The 13,650-nt window shown below is 44.9% G+C and overlaps 2 protein-coding genes across 4 annotated transcripts in view; one reads left to right on the forward strand and one right to left on the reverse strand.

Annotated features, from left to right (window-relative positions):
* The window catches only part of SCFD2 (sec1 family domain containing 2), a 184,964-nt gene extending 177,464 nt beyond the window's left edge, over positions 1–7,500 (forward strand). For all 3 annotated transcript variants that reach the window (XM_041402764.1, XM_041402765.1, XM_041402766.1), the window contains 2 exons: positions 1,753–1,872; positions 5,842–7,500. In XM_041402764.1, the coding sequence (XP_041258698.1) occupies positions 1,753–1,872; positions 5,842–5,934 (213 nt within the window). In that variant the 3' untranslated portion in view covers positions 5,935–7,500. The remainder of the gene's footprint in view (positions 1–1,752; positions 1,873–5,841) is intronic.
* A 1,568-nt stretch (positions 7,501–9,068) lies between these two features.
* RASL11B (RAS like family 11 member B) lies at positions 9,069–12,900 on the reverse strand. The gene is made up of 4 exons (XM_041402791.1): positions 12,718–12,900; positions 12,572–12,628; positions 11,380–11,456; positions 9,069–10,546 (listed from the first exon to the last, which is right to left on the reverse strand). Exons 1-4 carry the CDS (start codon positions 12,839–12,841, stop codon positions 10,079–10,081), a joined length of 726 nt encoding a protein of 241 aa, XP_041258725.1. The 5' UTR covers positions 12,842–12,900; the 3' UTR covers positions 9,069–10,078.
* Positions 12,901–13,650: the final 750 nt, after the last annotated feature.

Below are 13,650 nucleotides of genomic sequence, written 5' to 3' on the forward strand. Positions count from 1 at the left end.
GTGTGTCTTTTCAGTGTGCCCACTGTTCTTCATGCATGTGTATTATAAGTTTGTTTTTGCTAGGAAAGATTCTAAGAATCATAGGATCCCAGAATCACAGAATATTCTGAGTTGGAAGGAACCCACAAGGATTATCGAGTGCAGCTCCTGGCCCTGCACAACACCATTCCCAAGTATCACACCATGTGCCCAAGGGTATTATCCAGGTAGGCATGGTGTTGTGACCACTTTCCTGGCAAGCCTCATCCATTGCCCTGGAATTGTGGTATGTATGCTATCAACAAAGTCAGACAGTAAGAGAATAAACACCCAGTGTGCAAACACTCAGCTCACTAACACATCTGTCTAAGGCTTTTGTACTAGTCTCAAAGGCTCAGCAATGCAAGAGCTCCTTGCCTGGGGAGCATCATTAAATAGGGAACCAGCCCCATGTAATGAAAGCCAGCTAGCCTGGAGAGAGAACATGGCATCTCCCTGTGCTGCTTCAGAAGGAAGAGTCCTTCCTGAAGGTTACCAGGCAGAAAGCCTGACAGACCTGCAGGATGAAAAAGTGCCAAAAGACTAAATATAGGAAAGCCACAATAAGGAAAAGAAGAGGAGCTGTACCCCCAGGATCTGGAGCCACAAGGATCAAAGCAAGCTGCTGTGGTGGGGAAAGCCAAGGAGCCTTGCTCTGCCCAAACATGGGTTGACACCAATTTCATTCTGTGAGTGAATGCTGTTAAAAGCCTACGCTCACACAAGGGAGGAGGCAGAGAGTCTAAAAAGGAATTAAACTATTTTGTCACTTCAGAACTGAACATTTGGAGTGTTTCGTGCTTCAGGGTGGTGTGACAAGAGCAATTGCATGGGCTCTGTTGACATCCCTCCCAAAGAATGGATCAAGGTAGTGTCAGGGGAGTGTGTTTTCTCAAGAAGGAAACAGTTTGCTAGGAAACAGCAAAGTTATCAAACTTCTAGAAGTGGTGAAGAGGAAACTGATGAAAAGCATCACCCTCACATTTAAAATTAAAATACATGTTTAAAATTAATTAAAGCATCACCTTCACATTTAAAATTAATTATGAGGTCTTAACTGAAGTAGGATATTTGTGCCATTTTAAAGATAATTGAGGAAAAATGAAACAAGTATTTTCTTGGATCTAAAGGTTCTCTATATTTGTTACAAGGTAGTCATAGAAGCATTGAAAACTCTGAATTGAAACAAGTTGTAAACTGATTTTTTGCTATAATGCACCTTATTTATTTTTATTGGATGAATTGTAAAAGATTATTCACTGCACCAGTGAAAACACATTGCATAAAGTTCTTTTCCATGTTGACCCCAGGCAGGGATTCTAGCATGTTTGGGCTGGACTCCTTGATTCTACTGGATAGCAATTTACCCTTCATTCCCTAAAGTCTCCTGTGTATCCAAAGTAAACATCCACCCAAGTACTCTCCTCCCTCTCTGGGAAAGGGAGGAAACTAATGAAGAAGGAATGGAGGAAGAAACCCTGAGACTTCAGGAGAAACTCCCACAGATTTCAAGGGAATCCATGGAGATTCTATTTCCCTGGAAACAGTTAATTAGTTCTAACTGGGCATCATCCCCATTGATATCCCTCTCAGCTACTACAGCATTCCATGAGTAGTTCTTTCTGAAGTTCCTCTTTGGTCTTCTTCTAGCCACTTAGGGAGCTGATGACTGATAATCCATAGGTTTGGACCTGGATGAAGCAAGTACAAATAATGCTTTTCTTCATTTTACAGGTGAATCGCCCTCACCCTGGTGATCATCCTCTTCTGATCATCTTTATGGTTGGAGGAGTGTCAGTCTCCGAGGTCAAAATGGTGAAGGATTTGGTAGCAACACGCAAACCTGGTACCCAGGTACAAACAGCTCTAAGCATACAGTTCCTGTCCAAACAAAAACTAAGAAAATTCATCAAATAGTGCTCCCTATAGCACTGGTACCAAAACTACAGAAAGCCACAGCCATATGGGCAGGAATGATGCCAGGATTTTGCTGTGAAACATCTGTAGGCAGCAAGTATTCAGGCACCTAGGGTCTGTTTTTTCACATTACAGTCAGCAACAAAAGTTCAAACTCAGGTTGGAGAGTTCAGAACAGACTGGCATTAATTTGAAGTAGCTTTCATTGTGTCTCAAGAGATTAGTTTCTTTGTATTCTTTATAAACAGAAACATTTGCTGTCCAAAAAGCTACCGGGTCTCTGGCTGTCCATCTACAGGACGTAGTGCAGGGATGCTCAGGAGCCTGGGTACCTCCTAGTGACTTACCAGTGGTAATCCTGCAGGCACACCAATTAGCAATGGTGAGGAGCAAAATAAATTAACCTGGATACAGCTGTACTCCTCCTGTGTCTGGCCAGATATCTCTGATAGATAGCTGACCACTAAACCTTTAAGTAGCGTGAAGCAGGTTATGTGGAGAAAGCCCCAAGTCTCTGCATCCCTTGAATGTGCTGTTAGACTCCTGGAAGGAGGATGGTTCCCACAGTGAGGTTTTTTTAATGTCCATGTGGCTGACCTTTGCCTCATGCACTCTCTGGCAGCAGAACTTGACTACAGTGACTGTCGTCTGAATGGAGGAGGGAGAGGAGGAGGATGGGTGAGCTCTGGTGGTACCTGAGATGTTAAAAATCATTAATTGTGGAGGACCAAACAGGTATCTGTTGAGTACTGCAGATACATAGGGTAATACAAAAACTCTGAAGTGCTGTGTAACCAGCTGCATCATAGACATAACTCTGTTTTCCAGGGTGGCTTGTAAACATCTTGTTTTCAAGTCCTGTGGAAGGTGGTTTTAATTATCGAGAAATCATTAGCAAAATGGAGCCAACCACAGGCAAAGCAGCCCCTCAGTTTGACATGTGTTTCCATGTTTCAGTTGTCTTTGCAAGGCAGTCTCAAGCAGTATTTTGTAAGATGGAGTACCATTTTAGCAGGTTTGTTTTTAATCTGATAACACATTTCTTCCCCACTAGTCTACTGCTAATCTCCTCAAAATAGCAAATTATATTTTCCTTCGTGAAGGGGAATCGAGTTGTGACACACTGATGGACAGGTTAATCCACACACAAAATGTATTAAGACACCCTGAAAGATAAACAGAGGGTTAACATCTGAGTTGGTTGAGAACTATGCAGGGAGATTTTCAACTAGCTTTCTAGAGGGACTTAAGGCTTGACAGTGGTGACATGGGATCTGGTGTTGCTTTGCTTTGGCTTAACCCTCGCAGCAGGTCACCCTCTGAGGCAGATTCCTAAAGCATTTTAAGCTGTTACTGCATCTTGCCCTTTATCCAAATGTGCTGTGTTAGAGGTGAAACAACTTTTGGGGGAGAGCTGGGAGGAGGAAGAGAAAGAAGAAACTAAGCACTTGTGCAAATCTCTCACCAAAAAAAAGTTTGTACGTTTGTTGGCTTTACCTGGATTTCTGCACTATAGCTGTGAATATGCACCACCTGTTTAGGATTATTCTCTTTCAAAAAGCCAGGCATTTATCTAAGTCAAGCCAGGATTTAACAGAGCCTTTTTGTGCTGTTCAGGCAGTCAGGTTCAGGCTTCAGGAAAACACTGGCCTTCCAAGTCCATTCCAGTCAAACAAAGCACTAACATTTACACTGATTACTGGCTCTTGAAAAATGTGTGAGTACAAAAATTGAGTAAAGTAATTGAAGAAAAACTAACAGGGTGCACTGATTACTTTAGCAACTGTTGAAGCAAATGACGTTTAAATGTGGAATAAGAGACACATGTTTCCATCCACAGAACTGCTCTGCATCTGAATCTGAATGACAATTTTATTTCTCATGGAGAAGCACAAAGAAATACAGTGTTTCCTATGCACCATTTCGTTTTGGATGGTAGTAAATAGCTCCCCATAACTAGTGAGAAGTATCCTATTTTTGAAGGAAGAAATTACTTCTCTTTTTCTGCTTTAATCAGGAGAGTAATAAAGAGGAAAGAGCATGAGAGAATGTTTCCCCCTCACTTCTCCCAACATTACAACCATCTATGTGGCTGTGTCTGAGGCCAGCAGACTGATAAACTTTCAGATGCACCTTTAGATGTTAGCTGCATCCTTTCCTGCCTTCAGCTGTGCTGGGGAAAACTTCCAACTGGAGTTCAGTGGGTGAGGATGGGAGCTCCTGGCTCTTCCACCTTGGCTGCCACTAGGAGGGGATAGCCCTTCAGGTGAAGTGTGAAAGACAGGCATGGAGTACGGAACAAGGAGTACGGAACAAGGAGAAGGGCTGCAAAGGACTGGCCTGAACACAGCTGCCTGGATGTGTTGAGATGGACATTACTTATCTGGGCAATTCTTCTCTTCTCTGTAAAAATGAAAGAACAAACATTCTCATTTATCCCCCTCAACAAGCCCTTGGAGATACTGGAGGGAAAGGAGAGAAGTTCTGCTGTATTCAAGCATCTTTTCTGAGACATTAAAGTTGCAGATCTCATTTTTCGCTCTGGGCTTGCTATTTGTTGCACAAATCCCCTGAGGATTCAGTGGTAAGACTCCAAGAAGAAATTGCTTTTATCTGTCAGTGGCTATTGTTGATTTGCTTGGCTTGTACACTAAAAAACTTTAGTAACGTGTCCCTTCATGTTTTTCAGAGTTAAGCTGCATGATAACAAGATGAGCACATACTGTACTGTAGTCTGATTCTCATGTAACATAAGTAAGACAGTGTCAGGCTTTGGCATCTGCAAGTTACAGAGACTTTTTCAGGCTTATGAAGGAAGAGATAATCAGTGTCAGTTTGCTGCAGGTTGTGTGGGAGGATAAAGGAAGAGAAGTGAGGGGGAGGCTATCACCAATACAGAAGGGGTCTTTTTCAGTATCTGAAGTGAAAAGATGAAAGAAAGAGCAACAAAAATAGTTGAAATGCAGTATTATCACATACTTAAGCTACATGATGGACAACACGAGGCATTTTATAGCTGCTTCAGTAGATGGACACACATACTCTGTTGTTGATGTTTGTGCTTCCTCTCCTTCGTTTTGTGCTGAAGAAGCAAATTCATTTTCAAGTGAGCTAGAACGACTAAATCTGCCCCCAGATCTCTGCCTGCAATCCTGACCCTACGGACACTGCTAAACTTGGGGCTCAGTAAGAGCAGTGTCCTATGATTTCGACCCTGGCTTAACTCCTCACAGCAAGAGTGTACACATTCATTCATGGATGATAGCTTTGCTCTGCAGAGAAGACTTCACACCACATAATTATATACTGTTTTTCACTCTGGGAAAACCGGTACCTGCACCTAACAGGATGTGTATCATGGCTGTAGTGAGCAATGGTTTCATTCGTCAGTCTGGGATTAAAACCTGGAAGAAACCAGTGCTCAAGGTTGAGCCTGATGTGCAGAACAGCCTGTGCCTGGTCTGAAAAGATGGTTTGGAACCACGAGTCTGGCTTCCTGCAGCAGGCACTTCTGTGGTGCTCACCTTACCTTCAACTGAGAGGAAACAGGCATCACTCAAATCTGTGCTATAGGAGAGAAAACCACGCCTTCATCAGCTGGTGCCTCACAGTAAATGCACTGGCAGACACAATAAATCACAAGGTAAAATGTGGGTAGAAATGTGTCAAAGCACACATTCATTAAGCATACAATGCTAGCAGTCATTATGCTCCTTAAAGCGATTTAACTGCAGTTATTAGTGAGCACACAGTTTTGCTGGACAAGGTGTATTGCTCTATAGTAAACACCAGAAGCAGACAGCCTGCCTAGACCTGGGTAAAGCAAACAGTTACTATCTATGCCTCATTAGTACTGTCTCAATCCCTTTCAGTTTGACTTGTTGCTTCTTGTTCCCCTTCTTTCAGGTAATTGTGCTCTCCTCTGTACTCCTGACACCACACAGTGCTGTTGAGTTGTTGTTTGCCTCAGACCATCTCCAGCCTGACGCTCGTATCTGATGGGGGAGGCTGTGGAGAAGATGAGTGCCTTGCCTGGAAACATCAAATCCCTGCTCTGTCACTCTTCTCAATAGCCCTCCAAAAACTGATGTGTCAACTGCTGCAATTCCAGCTCCAGGTGAACCAGCTGGTATCTGGCTGCAGCTCATGGGCAGCTCTTCAAAATGGTCCCGTTGTCCGACCAAACCTCCCCTCCTTGACGATAGCACTGTGCAGTGCTGCATCACTCCCAGCCTCACTCAGCATGGTGAGGGTGGTTGTTTGTAATAATTCCCTAGCAAAGGAGCAGCTGAGAGCCAGGTGATGCATAATTTGCATTCCCCAAGCAGAATAATTTCTTCTGATGGTTTTGCTGGGCTTGCTGGTGGGAAATGCTGCTGAGGGAGTGAGAGGCTAGCAAAATCCACCCTCTGTCATGCAACCTTGCAAAATGTATGCCTTATGTTAACAGCCTCTGCTCTTACTTTGTCCCTCACTCCAGAGAGATGATGGAACACAGCCCTGATTTAGCTGGCACAGCAGCTCCCAGCCTGGCGATGCTCTTTCAGCAGGACTGGTAGAGGCAGGGAAGCAGAGCCAGATTCAAGGGCTGGGTTACATGGCTGCTTCCCTCTCAGCTTTCCATTTCCTGCTCTAGTTTCTCCACCCACAGTCCCAGAAGAAAAGACAGTTTCTGATGGCACACATCTCTGTAGATTTACGCAGGAGGCCATATGGGCTGTGATAGTTTGATGATAACCCCAAAAGAATCCTCTCCTCACATGCATTTAAAAAAGAAAGAAAAAAAAAAAAAAAGGGCATGATCCCATTTTCAAGAGGCCACAGCATAGATTCTTTTTTGAGCTAGATTTCTGAAGAGCATGATTAGAAAACAGCTTTTATTTTTAATTTATTATCATGAAATAGCTGCAATCAAATTCAGTTATGTAATTTTTCTTTATAAAACTTTGCTAAAAATCTGTGATGAAAGAGCAGCAACCAATAGAGATTTTAATTGCATATAGCACTGAGATTTCCAAATTGCAACATAAAATGGTGGAGCTCTGAAGCTGCATCCTCTTACTTCATCCAAGTAATGCTACAACTACAGCTTACGCTGAGATGAGAATGTGAAATTAAGTGACATTCACTCTACCATAGCATTCTTTATTATGCCAAAGGAGTAGATTAAATGGGAAGTAGTTTTTTAAATTTTGTTCACTAGCTAGCATTAGTTCTCCTAAATGTTTATAATGGTCTTCAGAAAAGGGTGCATTTTGGTTTAAGTTCGATTTGAGTGGCTGGAAGGAAACAATGGACTGCTTTTAAAGCATGGACAATGTCGCCTCTATGGAGGACAAATTTATGAGAATGACTATAGAATGGAACTTTGTGCTATAAAAAATGAGAAATGCTATGAGATTGCAATATTAAAAGCTCAAGGAATAGTTTGAATAGAGCAACTGGAAAGCAAGTAGCTGGTCTCTTGGTTTTTCTGTCATTCTGTACTGTTCAATCTTTCTCAGAATATGGTTATTTCATAAATTCTGTAATCAATAAAGCAATGCTCTCACAATGCCAGCATGATCTGTCTTCTCCTTTTTTCTTAGTATGCAGAGCTACACATGCCAGAAGTGCATATTCCTGCAGTTCCTTTTACTTTTGCATTATTTGACTGCCCCTAGGAATAGGGGACCATCTATCTTGGTCCTAGAGCATTTCCTAAACTCTGCTTATAGCAGAACAGCTTGCCTGTGTTCAGTGGCCATTGCTGAGCTCAGGTACTCACACCTCCAAGATGCTGCTGCTTTCCTGAGCTGATGAAGGATGTTTGTGGTCTTCACTCCCTCACCTCTCTTCATCAAACACCCTCAGGTCTCTGACCTGGCCATCTAAAGACCTACTGTATTGAGAAGGCAGGGGTGAGTCTAAGCAGCCACCCGTGATCTTGCACTTCCTCTGGGTCAAGTAGCTCCTTTGGCTGAGACAGACACTAGCTTTCCAGGCCCACACACACTTTGGAGGAATCTTCTCAGCCTGTGGGGCCACAGCTGTGGTAATTGATGCTACTTATGGACCAAAAGTACCATGGAGTCTTTCCAGTGGCCCTAGTGCAATAGTAAGCTTATTTGTAGGAAATAGCTGTAGCAGCTACATGGACCCGTGCTTGGGGAAAAGGTCAAGGGATGAGGGATCTCCTGCAGTCCCATGTGAGTAGAAACAGTACAGAAGAAAGTTGCATTGGCAAGCGCAAGACCATATCAGAGTGTCCAAGTCCTCTGCCAGCAACACCAAGCAATACTCAGAAGGGAAAAAGAAAACATAAAGCTACTCTTGGGAAATTGATTTACTTCTCTATTAATAAGCTAAGCACTATGTGGTATAAGCTCAGAGGAAGGGGAAACTCAGTTTTGTTTGCAACTCCAATCCTAAATCACTTGACTAGTAACTCGTGCTCCAAAAGATTATCATCTCTGGGACCCTGTCAGAGTTTCCTTGCATCACTTAGTGCAGCTGTGTGCTAACAAGGTGAGCCTGTACAGCCATCAGCCTAGTACCAGCACAAACACCCTCCTCAGGAAGGCTTTTAGTAAAGCTACTTTAAACATGAAAAAGGTAGTCAAAGACTTGCAATTGAATTAAGTTCTTCATAGTGATATAGCTCTCAAAACATAAATATTTTTTAAAGAAAGCTGCAGTCACATAGAGTTCATGTTCTTCCAAATTTTGACCTACCTCAGGCTATTCCTTTCTCACTAAAGACCAAAGTATTTTTCACAAGTGGAAATGAAGAATCCCATTTTAATTTGAAAGGTCTTTGCCTTATTCAGTTCCTCTCCTACAAGAATTTCTTAAAAGGAAGTTGTAAAGCACTGTGAGAGCAAAACCCCTGTGGTTTATGCTAATAAAGCAAGAGCATAGGCAGGAAAGGACACCTTGCTGTTTCTGCAGTATATGTTAACTACCTTAAGAAAGCTATTACTTTGTCTCAACATTTCACTGGTTGTTACTCCTTGTTTCTCACCCTCAAAGAACACACAAGGAAACATGCAATTCAAAAAATTTAATGTTGTAACCAGGCAGTAAGAATGAAAAGTCCACTCCGTAGGAGGAGTAACTGTACACAAAATAAATAAGTTACAGTTTAAACAAAAGCACGACTGGCTTTTTAAAGTGCATGTGTATAAGGTCCTTAGGCTCTGAACTCCATTGGTTCAATATTAAAAAACAAAAAAAGTATTTCTATAAAATCTGCCATATGTTTAAGAATGAAGAGGGTCTGGCTCAGCTCAGAACAAGGCATCAGCTTCATTGCCTGGAGCCAGCCACACTTCACACCTTTTGCTCTTTTTGCACCTACTGCACACAGGAGAGAGAGAGAGAAAAAAGGAGGTCTTAAAGGGCATCTGTATTAGACTATCACTCCACACACATTCCTCAGAAGCTCCATGTCAGATCATTTAGTCTGTAAAGTACATTTTAAAACAGTAGAAGAGTTGTTTGTAATTAGACATGTTTACACCCTGTGGACAATAGCTTTGCATACAAAGAGTAAGGTCAAGTTGTCAGCAATAACACAGCTAGTAAAAAATAAAGACCATTGTTTACAGTCTTGATCAGTCCTGTCCACTTATTTTACACTTATTTTACACAGAACCATTTGATGTTTGCTTATTTGTTTTGAAATACACAGAAAAAAACAGTTCTACTGTGCAATAAAATTAAACAGTTGCATCATGCTGTCCTTCATCCAAGTGAGAACAAAACTCAAGCAGTTACTTCTGAACAGGGACCTGCAGTTCAGGGCATTTCCCTGCTCAAGTTGAGTTACAGCAAAAAGGTTGTTTCTGCACAAATGAAAGCCAAATCTGTCCAACTGGGGAAAAGGTAAATTGTTTCATTTACTGAAAAGTTCCCTTTCCAAATGAAAATATCTGTTCAGCAAGTTGCATCCTAGAACTTTTTCAGGAGGTTTTAGGAATTTTTTTTCCTTTTCTAATCTGAAACTGTTCCTTTTTTAAGCAACTGCTTAAAGACTTCTACCATGCAAAAGGCTACTCAAACCATCCTCCTTTCACAATACCTTGGATTCTACATGTGCCAGTGTTAAACACCCCAGGTTTCAATCTCAAGCTAAACATTGGGTAGACCAAAGGCTGTGCTGTCAAACAGAAGTGACAGTCCTCACTTTGGCAGACAAAGCTTGCTTAAACCTCCTCTTCAGATCCTGCATGTTGGGTGATTTTGGCCGTGGAATAAGAGAGGTTCTCCTCCTCTCAGGGGGGCTGGTTATTTGTTGTTTATTGACTTCTTTACAGAGGAGATGGAAGGCATTGAAGACGTTATTATAGTTTTCACTGACAGATACTTCATAGAAAGTACAGCCCAGCATATTGGCCAGCTGAAGTCCCTGCTGAGGCTCCACCTCTTTGATATGCAAGAGATCAGCTTTGTTTGCCACAATGACCACAGGGACCATGTTCCCTGGATGCAGCTGTCGAACGTGATGGTAAAGGTGACTGAGTAGTTCAAAGCTCTTATAGTCAGTGATGGAGAAGACAATCACCAGGGCATCTGCCCAGCGAATGCATCTGTTCAGCTGCTCATTACAATCCAGACTGTGTTCATGGATCTGAAAAATGAACGGTCTCAAATTAGAAGTCACAAAATATTAAAGGAACCTGTCTTCAGGACTCCGTAAAGCCAAATAGCATTTTACAGCTTCAGACATATATTTGGATTTCACATGGTAAGTATGAACTTAATCTGAGCATAGCGAATAAATGCAGATGTTGATTCAGCTGCAAAAAGCTGGAATTGAACACTGGAGTTTGCTATACTCAAATGGAAAATTGACCTGAGTAGTTCTGCATGCAGAGAAAGACTTTGTAGTTCCACAGAATGGGAAATTAACTGGCTAGACAGTAAGTCTGGGGAAGCAAAGATATGAGCTGGAAGCATTTAGACCTGGAGCGTTGCCCAGTTCAGAAAGGCAACAGTCCAGCATTACTCAAGTCTATACATTCAAAACCTCAACTTGTGACACACTAATGAGCACAGCCACAATGTAGCAGACTTCACTTTGTCATACACATTTATGAAGCTTGTTGGGCAGTGGTCATGACATTTATTTTCTCATATGCAATATTTCACATATTTGAATTGTTTGAATTGTTTCTGGGTTTGTGCCTAATGTTCCCAATATACAGGAAGGAGGCACTTCAGTAATTCAGCCACTCAGAAGTAACGGGCCTCCAATGAACAAATGATTCATTGAAACAGTCTCTCAACACAGCTGGCTTGACTGGTTAAAACACAAGTTACCACCTCTCCCACAAAGAACACCAAACTCTGAAACACACAGCAAAATATTTTACGGAAAGACCATAACAAGACGCTGCACAGAGGGATGCAAGCACGCAAACATTCAGAGCTACTCTGGTAGCATGGTTGCATCTAGCTCACCTGAACTCCTGGAGTATCTTGCACTTGAATGGCCAACATCTCTCCATCAACCTGGATGTGCCTGCTGTAGAGATTACCTGACAAAACACCAACAGGTTCTCAAGTACAGTCACCACTCTTTGCAAACAAACATTGCTGCTGCTGCAGACCAGTTGTGTAGGGAAAGTCATATTGCCACTTATGAAGCAATAAACCAGTGTTTTCAGCTTTTTGGGTGTTAACAATATTTATGATATTATTAGAAACCTGGGATTAAATCATGAATTGACTTGTATTGAAGCTGGGCATTAAATGGTAGGCAACTTGGAACTTTTAACACTCTTAAAGACTGTCTTATCTTGAATGATAAAGGTAAGAGTGCAAAATAAGCTTCCATTACATAGAAAAGCAGTTTTCTTGTCATTTACTATTTCCACAATTTAGTGAAGCTCCCTTTTTAAAGTTTTCTTCCAAATTTGCCCTAAACTAAGACAAATACATTTTCTGGCTCCCTGTTGGCTGGCCTGTAAGATTTTCTGGGTTGGTTGTTGGTTCTTTTCATATTTTTGGCTTTCTTGAGTAATTTCCTCAACAGAAGGCTGAATATTTTAAGCCAGCATTAGTTCAGACTCTGCACTGTACTCACAGAATGATGTATGTAGCATCACCGCTCCATTTTGCCCTTTAAACTGGACCTGCCTAGCCCACGCAGCTGCTGGTACTCAGTTTGCACAGAATACAACAGTAGGTTTACAGAATGCTTTCTTGTTTTAGCTAAAAGACTCCTTCAAAAAAGGGGTACTTTCACCACATAAAGCAAATTCTGTCAGAGACCTGCAGCACAACCCATCCCTAGAGCTGCTGCCACCACAAACCGCCTGTGGCTGTGCCTGGCGTGCCCCTTTCCGAGGGCTGCGAGCAGACCGGGGAGGGAAGCGGCTCTCGGGGCGCCGGCAGCCGCGGAACCCTGGGAATTCCCTGGGGGATTCGGGCCGCGGGCAGCACCCGCCGAGCGCCCTGCGGTCCCGGGAGCAGCGAGCTCTTCCCTCCCCACCTGTGCCTGGCTCGGCGCTGGGGCTTGCAGGCTCTCTCGGGGCTGGCACCCCGCGCCCCCCAGCCCAGGCACTCAGGGGAGGCACCGCCGCTCCCCGCCCCGCCGTGCCCTGCCCGACCGCCATCCCGGCGGGAACAAAGCCGCGCCGCGCCCGCCTACCTGCGTTCCGCTCGTAGTCGCCGATGAACCGCCGGGTGAGGAACCGCACCACGAGCGCTGCGGGCAGGCACAGACAGGCACCATTAGCCTCACTCCGCGCTGCCAGCCAGCCCCCCGCCCGCCCGGCCCGGCCGCTGTCCCCTCACCTGTCTTGCCCACGCCGCTGCCCCCCACCACCGCGATCTTGACGAGGCGGGGCCGGGCGGTGGCGGGGCCGTCGCCGCCGGGCGCGCACTCGGCGATGGTGCACATGCTCTGCGTCAGGCGCATCCCGACCGCGACCCGCGCCCAAGCTACCGCCGCTCAGCCCCCGGCCCTTTTCTCGCCCCCGCGTCCCGCCCCGGCCCCTGGCGGCCACTCAGAGCGCCCGAACACCGCCCAGCCACGCCCCGAAACACGCCTCGGAACACGCCCCGAAACACGCCCCGGACCGCCCTCCGCCCATGCCGGGCCGGGTGAGCGGCTGCGGGGGGCGCGGCGGACCCCGCGCCTCGGGTGGGGAAGGATGTCAGAAATGAGGACGCTGTGTCTGTGTGTGACCTCCCCGCTCTTCGGGAGTCAGACACCCGCAGCATCCTAACGGCGGCGGATCGAGCCTTTCCGAAGATCTCAGCGCCGCCGTCTACTCCCAATATCCCACCGGGGTGACCCAAACGCGCGCGGCATCCGTAAAGGCTCGGGCACCCGCCTGGTGCCCAGGCTGGCGGCTACATCGGCCCTGTGGGTGTCACTCTGGGTCGTACCTGCCGCCCCACACCTCTGCCACCCACCTCCGGATGCCTTGCCTTGCCTTGCCGTGCCTTTCCTTGCCGTGCCTTGCCTTGCCTTGCCGTGCCTTGCCTTGCCCTGCCTTGCCTTGCCTTGCCATACCTTGCCGTGAGAGGTGCGAGCACCACGCCTGGGGCTGAGCAATGCTGGGTGCAAGAGAGGAGCTGCTCTCCTTGCCAGCCACGAGGCCAGCGCCAGAGGTGATGGTGGATTAGCTTTTGGGTAGTGGGTGTATTGTAAGGCTACTGTGGTCACAGGGGTGAGAAAATTGTTTCATAGGTGCGGTTTATAATAAATAGGTGGGTAAAACG

The sequence above is a fragment of the Onychostruthus taczanowskii genome, unplaced genomic scaffold (genome assembly GCF_017590055.1).
Source record: "Onychostruthus taczanowskii isolate IOZ18803 unplaced genomic scaffold, ASM1759005v1 scaffold2, whole genome shotgun sequence".
NCBI lineage: Eukaryota > Metazoa > Chordata > Aves > Passeriformes > Passeridae > Onychostruthus > Onychostruthus taczanowskii.